This window comes from Bemisia tabaci, chromosome 8, assembly GCF_918797505.1.
Source record: "Bemisia tabaci chromosome 8, PGI_BMITA_v3".
NCBI classification, from domain to species: Eukaryota; Metazoa; Arthropoda; class Insecta; order Hemiptera; family Aleyrodidae; genus Bemisia; species Bemisia tabaci.
The window spans coordinates 29,877,419-29,899,679 of record NC_092800.1 but is presented as its reverse complement, the minus strand read 5'-3'; the positions used below and the strand labels follow the sequence as shown (position 1 = coordinate 29,899,679).

General features: G+C 40.8%; 2 protein-coding genes across 2 annotated transcripts; one reads left to right on the top strand and one right to left on the bottom strand.

The window, feature by feature from the left end:
• Positions 1–1,726: 1,726 nt before the first annotated feature.
• On the bottom strand, positions 1,727–22,068 carry LOC109033967 (plasma membrane calcium-transporting ATPase 2). Its single transcript, XM_019046854.2, has 9 exons — positions 21,792–22,068; positions 19,439–19,752; positions 14,587–14,885; positions 12,629–12,879; positions 11,097–11,464; positions 9,368–9,696; positions 8,444–8,843; positions 7,209–7,571; positions 1,727–3,817 (listed from the first exon to the last, which is right to left on the bottom strand). The coding sequence occupies exons 2-9, from the start codon at positions 19,739–19,741 to the stop codon at positions 2,777–2,779; spliced, it is 3,354 nt and encodes a 1,117-aa protein (XP_018902399.2). The 5' UTR covers positions 19,742–19,752; positions 21,792–22,068; the 3' UTR covers positions 1,727–2,776.
• Positions 5,190–6,331, top strand: LOC140225258 (uncharacterized). The gene has a single exon (XM_072303516.1). The coding sequence runs from the start codon at positions 5,255–5,257 to the stop codon at positions 6,329–6,331; it is 1,077 nt and encodes a 358-aa protein (XP_072159617.1). The 5' UTR covers positions 5,190–5,254.
• Positions 22,069–22,261: the final 193 nt, after the last annotated feature.

Genomic DNA, 22,261 nt, shown 5'->3' with positions numbered 1-22,261 from the left:
AAGACTGTATGTTTTGGAAAGAAAGCGCGACACGGCCGGTGCGGTGACGCGGCGCAGCGTTTTAAAACAGGTACCGTTCATTGACATGGTTTTGAGTGCGACGAATATTCTTGCACCAGGCATGAAGTCCTTGCAATAAATCTGTCACGGTGCAGGCCAATAATTGTCAAATCAGACATTTTGGCAAATTTCTTGGCTAACGATCTACTCTTTCACCACGTAATGCCGTTTGGATGCTTAAAAGATAACCAAATATTGACAACGAAATTATGGGTTCAAATTAATGTGTACCTATGATTTTGTCATTTATTTGCCTGGAAATTAGCTGACCATCTCTCTCTGATAGGTTCAGTATCATCGTCAGCAGTGGCATGGCGTGCTTTGCGATATATCGATTAATCTGCCATTTGAACCTACGGAAAAGTATCGATAAACAGGGTGTTCGCAACGAACACCTTAATAATCGATTATTACCATAGCTTCAAGGGGAAAATATCTATAATTGATCATTTACGCCTCGCCACCGATCGTTAGCAAGAAAGAAGGGAACATTACCAGATATTATGCCTATCTTTTTTTTCACAGTGCAGTGTGTTGATTTTCCCAAACACAAGAAAATTTTAGGAGACGGATATTATAAAGGGAAGGAGCGCCGAGTGTCGTGCCAACAATCATCCTAATTATAATTACGGACCTGCAATAATTATACGCCGGTGTGACCTCCAATATAATGCCCAGTCGATCTTTGTGTTTCATTTCAACCTTCCCTCTATCGCACAAACTCACCAAAAAGCACGGTTCCATCGCCTAACTGTTACAAATATAATCTCCGCTTAGAATTTGATGGGTGCTCTGAGCCCGGTTTATTTTGAACGGTAAGTTAAGATTCTTGGCTCCAAAATGTCTCATCCGCCATAATATGTAACTCCCCAAAAGAAATAGACCCGCCTTGGGATTTGTAGGGGTAGTCATTTAAAAAAAGAAAAAGGAAAAAAAATCTCTGAGAGACTCAACTGTCGCTAAAATACTAATTTTTAGACGTGCGCCCTAAAAGGCGCTAAAGAGACCGCTATTTATTTTTTTTCTTTTAATTTCTTTTTTCAAAACGATCACCTGTTGATTTGGTAACATCATAGCATATTTTGATCGGACTTAAACTTAACTTCACTCAAATTTCAAAAATAAGAGACACCTTATAACACGCTTTGATGGCTGCGCGGCGCAGAGATACAACTATTCATGATTGATGGATGTCCATGTTGCATCTGCTAAATTGAAGGAACCATGGCACGATGCGTGAACTCAAAATACTCCTGTCTAAGCTGCCGATGAGGTGTCGCTCCGATTCAGGAGAAAAGTTATATAGACGAGGCCCGATCACGTCTCTTTCGGCAGTATTGGTCACGTGTGCCCTTGAAACACTACTACAATAATTAAGACGAACGGAATCATCACCACATGAAAATAGAGCGAGGGAAAGGATGCGCGTCGATGACGGCGCCGAGATACAACTATTCGTGCTTGATGGATGACCATGTTGCATCTGCAAAATTGAGGGCGCTAAGGTGCTAGGCGTGTCAGCGTTGTATGAACATTCACTGACGAGTTATCTTTCAAGCTATATACTATGTTCAGCATCAATTCAGCTCTTTCAATTTATCCCAGAAAACATTCCATTAGATTTTTGGTTCACTCAGCAATTTAAAAAAAGGTAATTTAAAAGACGTTTTTTGAACACTATGTACAATAAATATTTATTTAAACAAATAAGACGACTGATATTTTAATTTCACGAAATATATGTAAATAAATCTTTATATGGCTTAGACTAAATAACACCATTATAAAAGTATTTACATGTACAAATTGAAAGTTTATTCTATGGAAGGAATGGCTAAATACTGAACTTAGAACTTATTCCGGATTTTACCCGAAGAGATTGAATCATATTTAAAGTAAACTAGATTAGGTCTCTTGAGCATAAATTGAGGTAGAAGTTGCTGTTCTGTCGTAAGATTACTTCAAATGGTAACATCGTTAAGTGACACGTTTTTGACTTTGACTGTATTTTTGGCGATTTACATAATTATGTAACAACCGGTGGTAAATTTAACTTTGACCACATCGTTTTATAGCTCTTGTGTGTTTTTTTTAAAAAACTTCTTGTTCAAAAATTTTTTTTTTTTTCTTACGTACACCTCAACCCCGCCAATCTGACTATCTAATTTTCGACGAATTAAATGTATACAGAAATTTGCAAATCTTATTTGCCTTTCCAGCAGATTTTAAAGCCTATCGCCAAATGAGAGCAGTCAAATAGACTACGGGTTGATGATACAATGAAATATAATTTAGGATTGGGCAAAAAGAACGCACATCCAAAAGATATGGTTAAAATTACCACAAAACGACGATCATGTTAAGACTTTTTCCTTATAATCAGTGTATTTATGTTGTTACGGTTTCAACAAAGAACTAGAAAAACTCAAGATGGGGCAGGATAGATCCATGTGATAGATTTTATATTGCCCCAATCAAATTTAAACAGCTGGCTGTAAAAATCACCTTGAAATAGAGAGAAGTTGCTAGAATGTCAAGACACTCCTTGAAACTTCTGTGACTAGAGAGCTCGCAGAGAGCTCCTCAACACGTGGAAATTTCTTTACTTTTCTTAAACATTCGTCTCAAGGAGATTTCGACAGAGATCTTAATATTTCTACCTAAAAATCGCATCGTACTCCATACTCAATATAATTCCTGTGAAAATAATCGAGTATCAAACCTTAGATACTTGTGTATCTTCCGTTTCATCCTTATTATCAACCAGCTTCTTCCACATATTTACAATTCTTATCTTTATTCTAGCCTCATTGATAGCGTTGGACCACATCTCTCTAGGCCTGTTCTCCTCACGGGGGTAGTTCCCCCTGTCTTGCTCCAGAACAACTTCCGGCGCCCTGTAATCCAGCTCCTCCCTCAATTGCTCCCTATAGTAATACTGAATTGTTAGTAAAATCTGGTGCCAGACGAATATGGACGCAGCGATGGCCAAACACCACTGCCACTGCTGCGAGTTCAGCCGCTTGGTGAGAAAAATATCGTGCCCATACTGCACGATCAAAAACTGGACGATTATCAACGACACCCACACGAGAACCAAAAAATGATTGTCGAGGAAACCCTTGAAGATATTCCTCTGATTATTAATCTTCGTGCAGTTCAACAAATTAAACAGGTTGAAAAGCGCGAAAACATTGAACACGATCGTAAAATGTTGCGTGGGGATGATATCGCCGGCCGAGTCCTGCCTCCCGCTGGGTACTTTAAATATCCTCTCGCCGTAATACACCAAGACGAAGAGAATACACATTTGATACATGCTATGACCAAGGATATTTACAAGTAGCTTCTTGGTTATGATCGGGTAGTTCCGCCCGTACGGCGGCCGGTAGATGATCGCTTCGTTCGGGTTCTCAGTGGCGAGGACCATGGAAGCGATCAGGTTCATGGAGACGTTGATGTAGACCAGTTGGATGGTCGCGAAGGGGCTGTTGTTGAAGGTGAAGGCGCAGGCGACGGTCAGGGTGACCGCGGTGAGGCTGATTATGGCTTGGAACTGGAGGAATTTGCAGAAGTTGTCGTAGAGGTTCCTGCCCCAGAGGAGGGCTTTGAGGATGCTGCCGAAACTGTCGTCTAGGAGGATTATGTCGCAGGATTCTTTGGTGACGTCCGTGCCGGTCATGTTGAGGCCGAAGCCTATGTCCGATCGTTTCAGCACTAGAGCGTCCCTTGTTTCTCGGCCGATGACGGCAACAACCTATAATTATAAAATAGTAATCGTGAGATAGCATACTAACTCGACGTTTAAAGTTTGCTGCTGAGGCGTCTTGATTTTTAGACTTTTCTCGAGGAGATCCTTAGCTCAGGATGGCATGGAACGTAAGAAAGAAATGAAAGATTAGAAATATCATTGAAATATTTCATGAAATGTCACGAGGCTGTAAAATTTCATATTTTCATGAGGCTGTGAAATATTTCACATTTTTCAGGGGCTAGAGTGTGCAACCCGCACTCAAACGCACAAAAATAGAAAAAGTCACGATTTTTACATGTTGCGAAACATGGAAAGGAACCGGTATTTCTCAATATCTTTCGTAAATTTCTGAAATTTCATAAAAAATTTCCTATGAAATTTCAAGATTTTATTGTTCATGAAATATGCATGGACGTAGGACTCCTATGATAGAAGGTAGGTAATAGACTAAGTGACGGCAACCATCGAGGAACCCTTAGTCCATCATTTATCCCCTCAGTCTATAAGAACCACCCATTTCAACCAACATGATTGCTCCATACTCCCTATGTCTTCTTTGTCAGTCTTGCCTTGCTGTTAAGCGGCGGCTCATTTATATGTAAATTTTAACTTTTGTTTTTTGTTTTTTTCGGCGGTTGAAAAAGGGAATGTGAAACCCGAAACGTCCCGTCCAAATTACTTTTATTTGCAGCCTGTACCCCATGCCCCTCTCATTTCATTTACATGTTACCGGCAAACCCCGTTTTTCAGGCAGACCTAGGTCTGCCTAGGCAAACCTAGGTCTGCCTAGGTAGACCTAGGTCTGCCAAGCACCTCGTTTGGCAAACCTAGGATTGCCTGAAAATTTTAGGCAGACCTAGGTTTGCCAAAAGTGATTTCAGGCAAACTAGGTTTGCCAAACGATTTTTTTGGCAAACCCCGTTTCTGATTTCTACCGCTAAAGTGACTTTACCGGAAAACTTTTTCTACCGCTAAAGTGACTTTACCGGAAAACTTTTCTACCGCTAAAGTGGCCTTACCGGAAAACTTTTTCTACCGCTAAAGTGACTTTACCGGAAAACTTTTTCTACCGCTAAAGTGACTTTACCGGAAAACTTTTTCTACCGCTAAAGTGACTTTACCGAAAACTTTTCTACCGCTAAAGTGACTTTACCGGAAAACTTTTTCTACCGCTAAAGTGACTTTACCGGAAAACTTTTTCACCGCTTACTTGGCAACAAGGGAAGCACTCGTGAGAAAAATTCGGCGGCGTTATCAGTGGACATTCCAATTAGATGACAGGGAAGACAAATTCTTGTGGATTAGGTGCGAACGGTAGCGCACCAAACACGCTTCGCGGAACGCGGCGTCCACGGAGGACAGTGATCAGTGGTCAACGGTAAGCCGCGCCACAGTCAAAGTCAGGGATCCATTGAGCGCGCCAACCAGGACGTGGAAAATATGTTGGCGGCGTGGCTAATTGACAAAAAGACGAACCAGTGGCCCGACGCGTTACCTTTCATCCAGTTCATGAAAAATCGTGCTTATCACGCCGGTATCAGAATGAGCCCATACGAAGCATTATTCGGAATGAAGCCAAGAGTTGGTCTCACTACAAGCAGTTTGACGCCGGATATGTTGGCGAATGTTGAGACGGAGGAGCAGCTGGAGGAGTTATTGGCTTCCTCACAGGTCAATGAAGAAAATGACGAAGAAAACGACGAGAATGAACCGGTGACAACTTCCGCCGGAAACACTACCCAGACTCAACCACCTCAACTTAGTCCAGTCACAACTTCCGCCGGAAACACTACCCAGACTCAACCACCTCAACTTAGTCCCGTCGCAACTTCCGCCGGAAACACTACCCAGACTCAACCACCTCAACTTAGTCCCGTCGCAACTTCCGCCGGAAACACTACCCAGACTCAACCACCTCAACTTAGTCCAGTCACAACTTCCGCCGGAAACGTTTGCCAATCGTGCGGTGCTGACTTGGACACAACAGAAGAAAAACCGGAAGGCGAACATGAAGTCTTGTGCGGCAACTGCGCGACGAGGAAGAACATCCGAAAAGCTCGGAGTCAGGCAGCTGCTGGTTTGGAACAGCAAGCTAAGAAGATGCGTCTGCACTCGGACAAAACGCATCCGCCAGCGAAGGTCGGCGACAACGTAACAATACCTATACCAGACGTGGACAAGCCTCGTGCTTGTTTAAGAAACATAATCGGCGTAATTCTCGACAAAAACGAACACGAGTTATACAAAATAGGGACCAAAGACGGCATCCTCCCTAAAAGGTACTGTCGGTCGGAATTCGACGTGTGCGCCACGGCCTTCATATCGGTCAGTGAGGTGCCAGCCGAAAAAAAGGTTACGGTACGTGCGGCCGCAGCCAGTGTTGCTGGGGGTTCTGCGCAGGGGTTCGAAAGGTGCAACTGCAAAAAAGGTTGCACCTCAAACCAGTGTAAGTGCCGCAAAAATGGCAAACTGTGCAACTCCAAATGTCACTCCAGCCTCAGCTGCAACAATAAATAAATTTCCTTTGAATGTACTTTTCCTCTAAAAAATAAAAAAGTGACAAAAAATCTATAATGATTTCGAATTGCATCAATTGTGTAACGTTTTCCCTCATGCCCTTTTTTAAGCACTTGTGATATTATGATATTATGTTAAAAAAGTGACAAGGAATCTGTAACGATTTCAAATTGTATCTTTTTTCAAATTGTAATTGTAAATTTTGCATTTTTTTTCCAATTTTTTTTGCTACTCAGATTTCTCGTGCCCTGTTTTAAGCACTTGTGATATTATGTTACACTGTTATTCAGCCTCACCTGTGATTCTTTTATAATAAACCACCGCTCGCCCCGGTCTGCGTGGGGATAAATAGTTGTTTCTCATTGAATTCGTACTGTCACTTTAGCGGTAGAAAAAGTTTTCCGGTAAAGTCACTTTAGCGGTAGAAAAAGTTTTCCGGTAAAGTCACTTTAGCGGTAGAAAAAGTTTTCCGGTAAGGCCACTTTAGCGGTAGAAAAGTTTTCCGGTAAAGTCACTTTAGCGGTAGAAAAAGTTTTCCGGTAAAGTCACTTTAGCGGTAGAAATCAGAAACGGGGTTTGCCAAAAAAATCGTTTGGCAAACCTAGTTTGCCTAAAATCACTTTTGGCAAACCTAGGTCTGCCTAAAATTTTCAGGCAATCCTAGGTTTGCCAAACGAGGTGCTTGGCAGACCTAGGTCTACCTAGGCAGACCTAGGTTTGCCTAGGCAGACCTAGGTCTGCCTGAAAAACGGGGTTTGCCGGTAACATACATAATTTGGGCTGATTAAATTGTTACGTATATATGTTTATAGCTGTGTCTACCAATTTCGACAATCAACCCGCAAAAGGAATATAACACAGATTTATGCTTCCATACCTCGCTCTTGTTGTTGAAGTTGCTCTCGAGGATGCCCTTGACGAGGGTGTACTTGTCCTTGGAGGAGCAGCGGGCGAGGACGCGGAGATTGGGCCAGATCTTGTCCATGAGCCGCTGGTCGATGACCCCCTGCTCGCCGCGGATCCGCTTGTTGAAGGTCTTGCTGTCGAGGACGAGGTGGTTGTCGTCCTTCTCCAGGATCCCGCACTTGACCGCGATGGCGTGGGCCGTGTGGATGTTGTCCCCGGTCAGCATCCGCACCGTCACCCCCGCCTCCTGGCACTGCCGGATCGCCAGAGGGGCCTCCGGACGGATCGGGTCCTCGATACCCAGGATGCAGAGCAGGATCATGTCTTTCACCACCTGAGGGAAAGAAATGGGTGGAGTAAGAATCAAGGAAAAAGTGAAGTGTGGAGTAAGAATCAAGGAAAAATTGAAGTTGCTGATTTAACAATTTTGTAGTTAAAAAGTGTCCGACATGTTTCAATGTAGATATTACGATAAAACTTGACAATTGAACCACCCCCGCGGTTAAATAAGCTTTCCACTGTTGTAAAATGTACATTTGAAACATGTCGGACATATTTTTTTAACAATCGAATTGTTAAATCAGCAATCGATTTTTTTTTCCTTCATGTTTTTGACCCTAGCCTGAGTGTTAGGACTCCTAACCTATGGACTACACAATGCAATTAGGAACCACTATATCTGGCTAATGTGTCTGCAAAGGGAAACTTATGGAACATACCGGGATGGGCAAAAAAAGGGTTCGAGTTGCCATATAACTTGATGACCTAACCATAACCTAACCATAACACGATTGATTTATTTCAAACTGTATATTGGTCAACTTTTGCGCACAAAAATTAGCTACTAAAATTGTCTTGTTCTTGGTTAAACTTGATAGAATTAAACAATTTTTAATTCAACGGCTTAAATAAGTGTATCTACTTTTGATTTTGTTTCCTGACGTACCACAGCGTGATGTGATGCTTGAAAGTCTGAAAAATTGTCCTAAGTCCAGAAATCGTCAATGAATCGAACAGTTGGACTACATTTTGCAGGAAAAAACTGATTAAAATTTCTATCTCAAACATAAAATTACCAGTCTGAGTAGGGAAACTAATGACGAATTTGTTGTTGCTGAAATGAGCTAAAATTTGTAGTCCCTAATTATAAATATAGGTGGATCCAGACACTATGCAGCATGCTTGCATGCCCAGCATGTTCCTTACCTCTTTCTCATCCTCCCAGCACTCGTACTTATCCCGAAAATCCCGATAAGCGATTGCGATGGTCCTCAGCCCGTCGTTGGCCATGGGGTTGTTGACTTTGTAGAGAAAGGACTTGAGGTCCTTCTCGGTCATGGGCTTGACGGCGCTGTCCTCGGCGTGGAAGCGGCTGCACTTGGCCAGGATCACCTCTGTTGCCCCCTTCGTGAAGACCCGGTAGCCCCGCTCCGTCTGGATCACTGTGCTCATCATCTTCCGCTCCGAGTCGAACGGGTACACGTGGACGAGGTCTTCCTCCGGGATCTTCTTCCGCAAGGAGTGGTAGTCCTGCCCCAGGTTCAGCGAGAACCTCAGCAAGGCGCACTCCGTGCGGTTCCCGACGTAGCTGGGCAACGCTCCGATCCTGAGGATACAATAGTGAACATTAAATGAAATGAGAGACTTAGAAAATAGGAATTGCGTCATATCGTCGTTACCCTCACGGGGGCTTAAACTACATTTCAAGGTTGCCAAATTTCCCCTCGCATATCGGATTTTTATCAAAGGAATCTTGCGGGCATTCCTCATTGAAAATTTCACTGATTTTTCTTCCGACCTAATGCAAAAAAATAAAAAATAAAAAAAAAAAAAAAAAAAAAAAAAAATCGCAAAGGTACACTCATTAACAAGTAGTATTTTTGAACTCTCTCCCCCTTTTAACGCTTTTGTGATGTAGGTCCCTAACCTTATACACATAAAAACAAAATGGCGTAACACTCCCCTCAACCCCCCTCGCCGGACTACCCTGAGGTAGTACGGCGAAAGCGTATGGTGCGATACGGTGTACGGTGGGGCGTTATTTAATTTACGATCGGTCCCTCACTGCTTGATTCTCCAAGCTGATCACCTTAAGATGTCCTTGTTTTTGTCTGTCCGAAAAACGCTTACCTGTCACTGGGAATTACATTGGAGATGTAGGAGCAATTATAAGCGATAGACTCGACGATGAGCTCGCCGACGGTTTTGGGGAGCAGCTGGAACTGGGGGATGGTCCGCCACGGGACCTGGCTGATGAAGGCTTGGACGACGGCCATGCGATTCGTGGTGAGGACGCCCGTCTTGTCGCAGCAGATCGAGGTGGCGTTGCCCATCTTCTCGCAGGCGTTGATGTGCCGCACCAAGCAGTTGTCTTTCAGCATCTGCTTCACCGTGTACGTCAGGCCGATGGCTATCGACATCGGTAGGCCCTCTGGAATGGCCACTAGGAGTATTGAGACCTACAGGAACAGAGATGCATAAATGACGTGCTTGGTCCAAGAACAAGGTTCCGAAAGAGCAAAATTTAAAAATATAATGCAATTACTCACGAGCCTACTGGCTTTCTTTCTGAAAATTCATGGTAGACGCGCGTCCCCCTCCCCCCCATATGGAGCTTCTTTAGTGCCGAAATTACCGCTAAAATATTAAAAACACTAAAAAATCCATCGATTGCCCTCGCGAAACTATTGTTGATCGATTGCCTGCCATGAATTTTCACAAACGAAGCCAGGATGCTCGTGAGTAATTGCATTATCATTATTATAATACTGGCAAATTCAACGTTTCTCTAAAAATATAAACTAACGAGGTTTAGAATTTAAAATCATTACAAAGCACGACGTTTGGAGCCATCTTAGGTACTCAGTTTCAACATCAAAACAAAAAGTATACTAAAAATTTAACGATGACCTCATAAGAATTATATCAAGCATGCAACTCAATTTTTTACTAATTTAATCGATTTTTTGGCTGAAAATGATCGTGTGGTGTTTCAAAATCCCCTTCCTTTCCAAATATTGTGAATTTTTCGCCCCTGCATAAACATCTCACTGAATTTTATGCTTTTGTGATCGGAAGAATCTTAGTTGCTGAATTTTCATGGAGTTCGAAAAGCATCATAGAAATCGGAAATTGCGTTTATGCCAGGTAATTTTCGTTCTATCTTTCCCCTCTGAAAAGAGATTTCAGGCTTGCATCAAAAACACTTATTGTAAGATTGAAAGGAAACATAATTTATCGAAACCGCACAAGTGTGCCGGTTGCGCGTGTGTGAAATTGCATTGAATATGAACAGCATAAAATTGGACGTATTTCTGTCAAACGGAACTATGTACATACATTATGACGTATATGACGAACTGATGAAAGCAAGGTGGAAGGAACCACGCGGATGTCACTACTGCGGTGAATGACGTCAAAAACGTCAAAAGGGCCATATCTCGGTTAATACTGGACGTAGAAAGTTGCTGTTTGGACAGATCCTATTACTTTTAGCTGATCTACAAGAATCAAGCGTCAAAACACGATTTTGTGACCAGCACAACTGACTCATTGTGTGCTCCGCTGTAAGTATCCCCACAATAAATTTCTCGTTCCGCCCATGAGTCAGAAACAATTCCAAAATGCATCTCCGGCATTGGCGGATCCAGAAAATTGGCAACATTGTCTTTCCTCCATTTAAACCTATGGAAATGTATCGATTCTTAGAGGGGCTAGGTGCTCCGACAAGAATCGATTTTTTAACATAGGTTTAAATGGAGAAAATCAGGTGTTGCCGAATAGCTGGATCCACCTCTGATCTCCGGTTCTCATCCGCATCCCTACTTCTGAGTAGAGGAAGAACAAGAACGAAACTCACCCCGATGAAAATGAAGTGCATGGTGTATCCGAGGAAGGAGACGACCTCGAACCGGTCGTCGTTGAAGGAGTACTGCGTGGCCGTGAAGCGGAGGATTAGGATGAGGGTGACGACTACGGCGAGGGCGGTGGCGACGTAGCTGATCTTGACGGCGACCAGGGAGAGCTTCTTCTGGAGGTAGGAGTCGTGGTCCAGGTTCTCGTTCATCGGCCGCTCCGCCGGGAACATGTGGTCCGAGACCGTGGACGACTGGTGGGCCAGCGACGTCGCGTCCACGTGCCGACGGAATATGTTCTCCTCGTGCCACTCGGCCAGCAGGTGGATCCCCGCCTGGGAGTTCACGCCCACGCCTGTCACCACCATTCTGCCTGAGGGAAAGGAGGGATCAGTCATCAAGCGCCATGGCACTCAAAAAACAAAAAAAAAAAAAAAAAAAAAAAAAAAACTCCGGCCGCGGAATCTGTACTTACGGGCTACGCATAGAGAAAAAAAGGAGGTGTTTGCACCTTGAAGATTGTGTACCCTGTGACGTGGGTCGGTACAACCTGGTCAGCAAAATCTGGAATTCAAAGTATCAAAAACGGACCATAACGTCCGATTTTATTGCTTAAATCAGCTCATGATATAATTTCAAACACTATGTTTCATACATTTTTACTTTCTCGTTTTCCATGAACTACACCATTTCCAAGATAATCGATGATTAAAGTCGCCGTACCGACCTACGTCGTCAAAAAAAGTCCAAGATGCTCAAATGCACATCTCCTTTTTTTCTCGATGAGCTGTATAGACATGTACCGACCAACCGTCCTTGGCTCAGAGACCGAGAATGGGTCAGTTGTGATAGCCATAGAATCGTACTTTCCAACTATTTGAAATTATCTCTAACTATTGAACATTATATACTAAAAGAAAGCTCTTTCAACGACCTTTCATTTAAAAAAGTTCAAATCGACATCTTAAACCGTTCAAAAGTTACAAGCGAAACCCTGTTTTTCGTTTGACCCCCCGCCCCCTCCATGTGAGGGGAATTTGAAAGAATTTTCGACCAGATTTGAGTGACTTAGACCATGCCTTTAAAAGACCTGAAAAACCCTGAAAAGATGAGGATATTTCATTCTGGGTCCAGATTCAATGGCAGATAGACAACCTTCTTGCCAGAAAATTCGTTCCTTTACACTGCCGTGCTAAGGAAGAACGCCGTATGAACCTTCAGGCGCTGCCAAATATCCTTGGATAGAACACAATTTTCCTGGTGAACTTATGAATATTTTTCTTCCAACTTTTCAGATAATTTTGTTCTCACTTTAATAGACGTCATCTGAAAATTTCATAGAAAAATATTCATAACTTTTTTTAAAAATAAATATTGTATCGGAGGAAATTTGACAACTCTCGAATGTTCATATGGCGTTTTTCTTTAGCACGGCAGTACAGAGTATACTCCTCTTACTCTCAAGACGTCTATAAAACAGCCGAGTTTATTTTTTCTTGCCCTGAGAGAACAGTTTATATGCACCATATAGGAGTACCTATGCCGTTCATGACGTGAGTGCCAGAAAGGAGGAAGACGTCCCTTCTCTCGTCCTTCTTGACGGAGTCGGAGATCCCTGTCATGGCCGACTCGTCGATGGTGAGGTGGGTCCCTTGGATGAGAACCCCGTCCGCCGGGATCCGATCTCCGGCCTTCAGCAAACACACGTCGCCCACCAGGATCTCCTCGACAGGGATCTGCTGCGCCGAGTCGTTTCGCACGACAGAGAACTCTTTATCGTGAACTAGCCTGCCAAGAAACAACAGCGAATTAGAATTTTGAGGCTGAAATTGTGGGAATAGGTATGCAATGATCCCTGGAATTCTGGCAGCATAGGTATCCGAATGTTTCTTCGCGGAAATCACGACTAAATTGAATCTCAAGTTTTCTTTGCTATACGGTTTCTCTTGAAAACATTTTTGAGTTGAATTTTCGAGTCGTAATTTGCGTCCTTAACGATGTAAGTTGTTAGTAAATTTAATGTCGTTGACATTTTTTTTTTCCATTTAGTGATAGAATCATCATTGGTTCCCACTGGTGGATCCAGCAAATTGGCAGCATTGTCTTTTCTTCATTTAAACACATGGAAATATATCGATTCTTGGAGGGGCCAGGTGTTCCGATAAGAATCGATTATTTAGGTTTTAATGGAAGAAATCCGGTGTTGCCAAATTGCAGAATCCGCCTCTGTTCCCATCCACTCAATGAAATCTGCAGCATTGCAAACCGAGAAAAGTGTCTCCACAGTTTCACCGTCAAACTCTCTTTTTCAAACCAACAGCAGAAAATTGCATTAACTTCATCCCATCTCTTATCTGTTGATGAAAGGCCATTGAGTTTTTTTCAGTCAAGAGACAAACAATCAATTAATATAACAAACCTAGGAAGACCCAAGTATCTAACACAGGTTGCAGTAAATTGCAAGTACATCGTAAAATGTATAATTGCTAATGTTTTTGGGTGTTGTGCAAGTTATCTATTCACTAATTGAAGGGGCTCCACTTCAAACCCTTAGTCCTTCCTCACACAGGGAACTCATTTCATCGATCGTAAAAAATCGGCATTTCTTAGCAAAGTTAAGTAAAAAAAAAATGCAGTATTATTGCATTAAGATGCACGATTATTTCAATATTTTCGTCTTTAGTACTTCTCGTGGACAAGCGGACAGATTATTGAAATTAATAGACAAAGCCATAGACAAAGGAGACATAGGGAGTATGGAGCGATCCTATCGGTTGAAATTTGTGGCTCCTGTGGTTTGGGGGAGAAAATTATGGACTGACTGTAGGGTCTCTCCTGGATTGCCGTTAGTTAGTCTATTACCTATATCCTTTGTCCATTGAAACCACCCGCTTTCATCCAATAGGATCCTTCCATATCCATTTTGTCTTCTTTGTCTATAGCTTTGTCTATCAATGGAGATGTTGCATGTGTGAGGGATTTGCGATTTGACGATTGGTTCTTAAGTAAAAGTTCGCGAAAAACACGATGGTGCCACTGGTTTTCTCTGAAATCATCTCCCAAGCTCAAAAAAAGCTCTCAAAGTGAGGCTCAAATGGAGGGGATATCCCACCCTTATACCCTGAGAGTCCACCTCTCCATTAAGACAAACTCTCCATGCAAAGATAGGGAGCAAACACATTAGCAGGGTTGCCACTTTATTTGGGGACTCCAAGACTGAAAACACGACAACCTTGCCAATGTATTTGCTCCCTATCTTTGCATGGAGAGTTTGTTTTGATGTAGAGGTGGACTCTCAAGGTAAGGTGGGATATCCCCTCCATTTGGATCTCACTTTGAGAGTTTTTTTTTGAGCTTGGGAGATGATTTCAGAGAAAACTAGTGCGGTACCATCGTGTTTTTCGCGAACTTTTACGTAAGAACCAACGGTCAAATCGCAAATCCCTCACACACGCAACACCTCCATTTCACAAATCGGCCCGCAGGGAGCCTCACCTGGTTTTCAAAGATCGGAACTTGCGGTGCCTGGAGTAGTCGTTGACGGCGTTGGTGAGGGAGGTTGCGACGACGCAGAAGAAGATGGCGAGGCCGTCGACCCACTCGTGTCCAGCGTGACCCATGGAGCTCTTGATTATGAACGTGACCATGGACAAGGCCGCCACAAACGTGAGCATGTAGAGCACGTAGTCCTTCATGGCCTCCAGCAGGAACACCCTGAACGGGATCGGCTCCTCCGTGGGGAGTTGGTTCGATCCGAAGAACTCCTTCCGTAACTTTAGCAGCTGCTCTGTGTCCTGAGGGTGGGCAGAGGGTCTCATTGAACATATTTGGACGTATTTCTATCAAACGGAACTAAGCGCCAATCTGAGTTCCTTTTGAGGAATTTAGAATGCCGGATAGCGCGTTCTGTCAAACGGAAACTAAGCGCTATGGAAAAGCATTGCGAGTATAGGACGGAATGAGCCCGACGCCCGATTTCGCCGCCAATCCAAGTCCCCCACTACCTTCCTCCTCCGATGGCGCTTAGTTCCGTTTTCAAAGAAATACCCTAGTAGCATGATTCACTTTCCCCTTCCTAACAAACGTATAAGGAATTAATACCGGTTATATAATCACCATTTTAACTAAAGTTTATATATCGTGTATATAAGTTTTATATAAAATGCCCATGAAAATAATTATTCATATTTTCAGAAGATAACGTTTATATAAAATTTATATAATTGAGGAAGGGTTTTTATAAATTTTCTTTATACGCATAGTATCCTTTTGCTTAATTTGCTTATTATAACTGTTATATAAATGACCTGAATGACTTTAACGTAAACCTATCTCATTTTCATGAATGATGATGATGATCTCATTTCAATGAACACCCTCGACTCTCAGACTGCGTGGGATAGGTATTATTAGAGGTACTAATGGCTCCGAGACGAGTTAAAAGGGGATATCTCGGCACACAATCCGAGGAGCCCTGTTACCTCAGTTGGTAGCGTGTCTGGCTCATAACCCTGCCCAGTTAGACAGCAATATTTTAAAAATATTGAAATTTAATATATTTTTAAAATGTTTTTCATGTATTTTTAAAATATTTTCAAAAGTACTTTTGAAATACAATCAATGAATAGTTTTAAAACATTTTAAAAATATATTAAAAATATAAAAAATTAAAATTTTTAAAATAATATTTTATAATATTTTTAAAGTATATCATAATTATTTTTGTTAATATTTTAAAAATATTATTAAATATTATTTTAAAAATTTTGATTTTTTTTAAAATGTTTAAATTAATATTATAAAAATTTAAAAGAAAAAAGGAAATGATAATAATAATAAATAAATAACATAAATACATCGACATAAATTCAAACTAGAAAAAGGCCCAAATAATTAAAACTGGAAAAAGACGCAATTATAAAGTTAAAAAATAGAGAGAGAGAGAGAGTTAAAAAAATGAGAGTTAAAAAAAATAGAGAGAGTTAGAAAAAATGATAGTTAAAAATCATGATAGTTAAAAAAAAGAGAGAGCTAAAAAAATGAGAGAGAGTTAAAAAAAATGAAAATGAAAAAATTACATCATGAAATAAAAAACAATAAATAAATAAATAATAAATAATAAAGTCTGGTAAAATATCATAAGAATCCGTCAATAAACAAAATATTACGGACTCAGAGGCCTGCGATAGTTAAGAGATTGAATTTAGGGGCCCATTCATATCAAGCCTGGCTGGTCTGGTGGTAAAGTACTGGACTTCGGATTGCAACTCCATCCCGAAGCGTGGGTTCTAATCCCGACTAGGACGGCGCGGATTTAAGGTAAGTCACAACTCTACGATGATCCACCACCTGGTAGTAACGCATATGAAAACTTGCACACTTCATAACTAGAGTGCGCTACCAGCCAGGAAGAATAATGAAAATTCATTTTATACACTCTTTGAATTTGGTTATATAACTTTTATACTAAGGGTTACATAATAAAATAAGTTTTTTAGTAAACTTTTAACTAAAAAACTTTACATCCATTACATAAACAATGAATATTCTTTAGCTTGTGGTTATTTACGGTTTATACTTTTAAAAACAAATTTTTTATATAACTCTGCTACTAGGGTACGTCCATTTAATTGGACTAAATTGAGGCATTGGGTGCAAAAAAGGCATTTTTTAGTCACGGTTAATCTCCAGTGCTAATTTTAATTTTAGAGAGGAAACCATTGAGTAAATTTTCTTACATTTCATATTTTCAGCACTGTAAATATAAAAAGAATATTCAGTAAAAGTTACGACAAATTACAAACATTTGCTTCAATTATAATGGGTGAAACGTTAAGCGGAGATTTTGAGACACTGTAACTAGGAAATGCCCTTTTTGCACCCAACACTTCAAGTTTGGGCTACAATTTTCAATTGGAGACTTCAATTTCTGCTTTAGATCAGAGATAACTCGTGTGCCATTGTTTTTCCTATGCATTTGAGTGTTTTTACAATTAAGACAAAAATTGTGGTTCCCAGTCGCAAAATGTAGTCCAGTTGTTATCTCAGTACGTAGAGTCATGAAAGGGTTATCACATTCAATTAAGGGGCTTGGAGGGCAAGGCGCATAACTGCAGTTTTCGAAAAAATTGAGATATTTATGATTTTGAGTAAAAATTAGACTTTATACATTTTTGTGAATAATTCGCCCCCTTTCAATTTTTAAGCATCGAAAAGTCCGTTTGAACTTCCTTTCCGCCATAAGGCTCCATGTAATTTCGAAACTTTAATCACGTATTTCTCGAAATAGCAAAAACTACACTCATTAGCTTCGTCCTCCAAGCTTCTCCTTTCTGAGTGGCTTCCGTTTTTAAGCTTAAAGTGGGTACGTCACAAACGGATAGAGAGAAATCACGATCACCGGTTGCCAAGTTTACAAACTGGTATGGACCGGCCTGGGCAGAAAGGGGCATGCCAGGGATCAAATGGAATGTAAGAGGAAATGTAGGAAATGAAGCCGGGAGTGAGTTGTATGTACCTACTCAGTGGCTATAGCTTCGTTAATCAATTCCAATAATCGGCACATAAGCGTCAAACACGCTGTACTTTATAGGCGTTTTTTATAATGTTAGTTACGAACAGGGCCGGATTTACTTACTTGCCGCCGATGGGCCACCTGTATTTTGCCGCTGATGAAGGCTATTTCCATTTAAATCTTCCGTCACCTTCATACGGCGCAATGATACAACTATTTGAGCTCTCCGGAATGCGTGAGGTATCACGCCGCATTTGAAGGCGTTTTCAAATCAGCCAAGTTCCGATACCCGGATTATCGTTTTGCATAGTTCATATTCTTTTGTTATATTCCGTGCCACTTTTTTATTTTGATCCTCGTTGAAAAACCACCCTTTGTAAATACAATTCTAGATAAAGCGAACTTCAGCTATGCATTCACTCCTGCAAAAGTGTCACAAAAATCGACACGCCTAGCGTGCATGGAGGCTTTTTCCATTTCAATCTTCCGTCACATTCTTACGGCGCAATGATACAACTATTTGAACTCTCCAGAATGCAAGAGGTATCATGCCGCATTCGAAGGGGTTGTCAAAACAGCGAAGTTCCGTTATCGGAATAATCGTTTTGCATAGTTTATATTCTTTTTTTATATTCCGTGCCACTTGTTTATTTTTAATCATCGTAAAAAACCACCCATTTGAAAATACAATTCTAGCTAAAGCGCACTTCACTATGCATTTATCACTGCTAAAATTTGAGAAGAAATCTACAAGCCCAGCGTACATAGAGGCTATTTCCATTTAAATCTTCCGTCACCTTCATACGGCGCGATGATACAACTATTTGAACTCTCCGGAATGCGTGAGGTATTACGCCGCATTTGAAGGCGTTTTCAAATCAGCCAAGTTCCGATACCCGGATTATCGTTTTGCATAGTTCATATTCTATTGTCTTATTCCGTGCCACTTGTTTATTTTTAATCCTCGTATAAAAACCACCCATTTGCTAAATACAATTCTAGCTAGAGCGCACTTAAGCTATGCTTTCATGACTGCAAAAATGTTACCGGAAACGAAAAAGCCAGCGTGCATGAATGCTATTTCAATTGTAATCTTCCGTCGCATTTCTAAGGCGCAATGATACAACTATTTGAGCTCTCCGGAATGCGTGAGGTATCACGCCGCATTTGAAGGCGTTTTCAAATCAGCCAAGTTCCGTTACCCGGATTATCGTTTGAATAGTACATATTCTATTGTCTTATTCCGCTTCTTCGCCCGCTGCGCAGTTTTAGGTGTCTCCTGAACATTTTTTTTCCGAGTTGGTGTGTTTTCGAACTCACTGATTCATTAATGATAAAAGGAACAATGTCACACGCAAACCCTATGCACATACACTGAAAGAGAACTCTCGGTGTATTTACTAAGAAAAGTGTAAAATTACCAAGAATTCAGGGTTCTATTTGATCCCAGTTTTTTCTTGATAAAATTACCATTCATGGAATTGGTAATTTTACCGAGAAATCTCGGTAAAATTATTGAACTTTCTCGGTAATTTTACTGGACCTTGGTAAAAACGCCAATATTTTTTATCGACTGTGGTAGAATTACCGAGATAAAATGGCAAAGTTACCGGGAATTGATTACCAATAAAAAGTGGTATTCTCACCTGAAAAAAACAGTAAAAATACCGGTTTTAGGTAAGTTTACCAGTCTGTCTTGGTAAAATTACCAATAATTGGTAAAAAAGTGAGATGGTAAAGGTACCAACGGACCTTGGTTAAAACGCCGAGAATATTTTTCAGTGTACTTAGTTCTTTTAGCATAAACACGTCCACTTTTAATGTCTTGCTTACCTTAAGTCCCTCAGCGGAGTCAGTGCGGAGGCGGGCGCAAAGAACCTCGATCCCTCCGAGTTCGTAGAGGGCCTTGACGCTGCGCCGCCCGTAGTTCCCCATGAGGACCTTGAGCTCGTACAGGGTGATCCCGAAGGACTTGCCCGGCTCGAGGAGCTTGTCCGGCGCCGAGAGGACGCTGATTCGTTTGGCGGATCGTCGCTCCGACTGGTGCCCCACTTGTCCGCCAGGGGGCACCGCCAGCGGAGGTGGTGCTCCGGGTACCGCAGCCTTCGCTTCCTTGTCATCTTTTGATGCGTCCATGCGGCTTTAACCTGAGGATTTTTTAGAGATAAGTATTGAGAACAAGAGAAATTAAAGGAAATAATTGTAATTAAATGAAATTAGATTAAAATGTTAACCTTAAATGAGGAGCTTGGAAGGAGGCGCATCTGTGCAGTTTTTGAAAAAAATTGAGATATTCATGAACTCAACTAAAACTAGTTTGATTGTATATTCTGTGAAAAATTCACAACTAAAATCCAATATGTTGGAATTTTTTGGCCAAATTGTTTAGAGGATAAGTATTGAGAACAAGGGAAATTAAACTAAAAAATTATAACTTAACGAAATTAATAAATTTTAATTTAAGAAGATGCAAAAGTACAGAAACTTGATTAAAATTTTAATCTCAAATGAGCGGGTTAGAGGGAGGCGCATAAGTGCAGTTTTTAAAAAAATTGAGATATTCATGAGCTCAACTAAAACTAGTTTGAAAGCATATTCTATGAAAATTCAGAATCAGAATCCAACTTTAAAGCATCAAAAAGTGAGTTTAAACTTCCTGTCCGCTGCAAGGGATCGCATGTAATTTTGAAACTTTAAACACGTATTTCCTGGAATATCAAAAACTGCACTCATACGCCTTGTCCTCCAAGCCCCTCAAACATATGACTTTACGATTTTGAGGGCTTGAAGGACACTGCAAGGCGGAAGGATACTTTTTTTTTTTTTTTTTTTTTTTTATAAAAATGAGATATTAAGTATTGCAACTAAAACTAGTCTCAAAATATATTCTGTGAAAATTTTACTTTTAAAACCCAATTATAAAGCATGGGAAAAAGAGTTTGAATTTCCTTTACATAATTTCCATTTCCAAAAGCTCCACATAATTTTGAGGCTTTTAATACGTAGGTATTTCTTGGAGAAGCGAAAACTGCAATTGTGCGTCCTCCTGTCCTCTATGCGCTCCTCAGTTGCCTCATAATTCGATCGGTTACTAGAGGGGGCCGCACAGTAGAATGGGTCTTTAAAAAGTTTCACATCAGGTGAAAATACTTAAAGCTTATATATTCTTAAAATCAAGTTCAGAAATCTTGAAAGAGGTTTTATTCATTTTCTCGTAAAATTATAATTTACTGCAAGAAACACCCCTCCAATCTTAATATGTGACGAAATAAACATCAAAATTTCCAATTTTAGTTAAAAATTTCACGTCTGACCTCTCCCAATGCCTTGTTCTACTGTTTTCTCCGGAGATTCTCCGGAAGTGAAAAAAATGCCAGGAATATCAATGAGATCCAAAATCGGCCCAACCGCACAGAATTCCGATTTGTCTCAATATTTTGCTGTTGACGAAATGGACGTAAAAAAATAATTGGGTTCTAACAATGCTTGCATTTCTTAGCCTTCAAATGGAGGTACTATGGGTCTGATGGCAAAAATTGGCGAAAATAGGTACATGTTTTTACAGTTTTCCACTATACATTTTGTGCTGAGCTCAAAAAGGTAACGGTTCATATGCTTCTAATTTGATATATGATAATGGGGACTATAGCGCGTTGCTAAAATGGCTAATTAAAATGCTCGCATGTTTTATTTTTTCTAGGGTCAATCTATCGAATGAACTAGTTGGTTCAATCGTTTTAAACGGGTAGCAAGTACTACAATGGATATTATATTAGGATAATAGTGTGATATTTAATCTGTAGACACTCCAATGATTTCTTTGAAGTGCAAAAAGAATAGCTTCCGGCAAAAAAGAGAAAACTTGTGAAATCTCTTTACTTTATTTTGCCCTTTATTTTTAGAGTTTAGATGTATAGTCCACGAATTAGAGCCTCTCAAGTTTGAACATTTTTACGTGGTCTCTCGCCTGATGGATCCCTCTGGGGCCTTTGGATGTCCTCCAGACCCCCCCCCCCCGCCCCGCCTTTATCAATTTCGCGTTAGATAAAAAAATCACTGTTCATGCCCAATTGCGCCAATGACAATTTAAGGAGTCTGAATTGCACGTAAATAGCATGCTGGAGCTTAATATTAGATTTTATGAGGTAGGTGATTGCGAAAGTGTAAACGAATTCAGTGTACTTACTGGTGTAGCGTCGGGATCGCGCACATTACAAAATACAAGTGTCACTAAATTTGAACATGAACTTAAACTATTCCGCTTGAGTTCCTGGTTTTCGCTATCTCGGTCGTAAATTTTGGGCGTGTTAACCTCAAATCTGATAGCGGATAGATTATTTAAAGACATTAGTGGAAACATCCCGCCTCAAGACGTTCCCGATTCACGTCTGTCGCGCGCCGCTCGATGCTCAAAAATGAGGATTATCAGCTGTTCGGTCCGTATAATTTTTGCGTAAAAAATATAAGGCGGCATAGGATGTATCAGAGGTACCATCCTGGGACGGGAATCCTGTAAAAAATTGTTTTTATTTTCTATTCTTATAATTTTTATAAGCACCGGGCGAAGAAAAAACATTAGAGAATTCCACGTCATTTTTGAAAATTCGAAATTTTCATTTTTTGGGGAGAAAAATGTCTCAAAATTCTCGTCTCCCC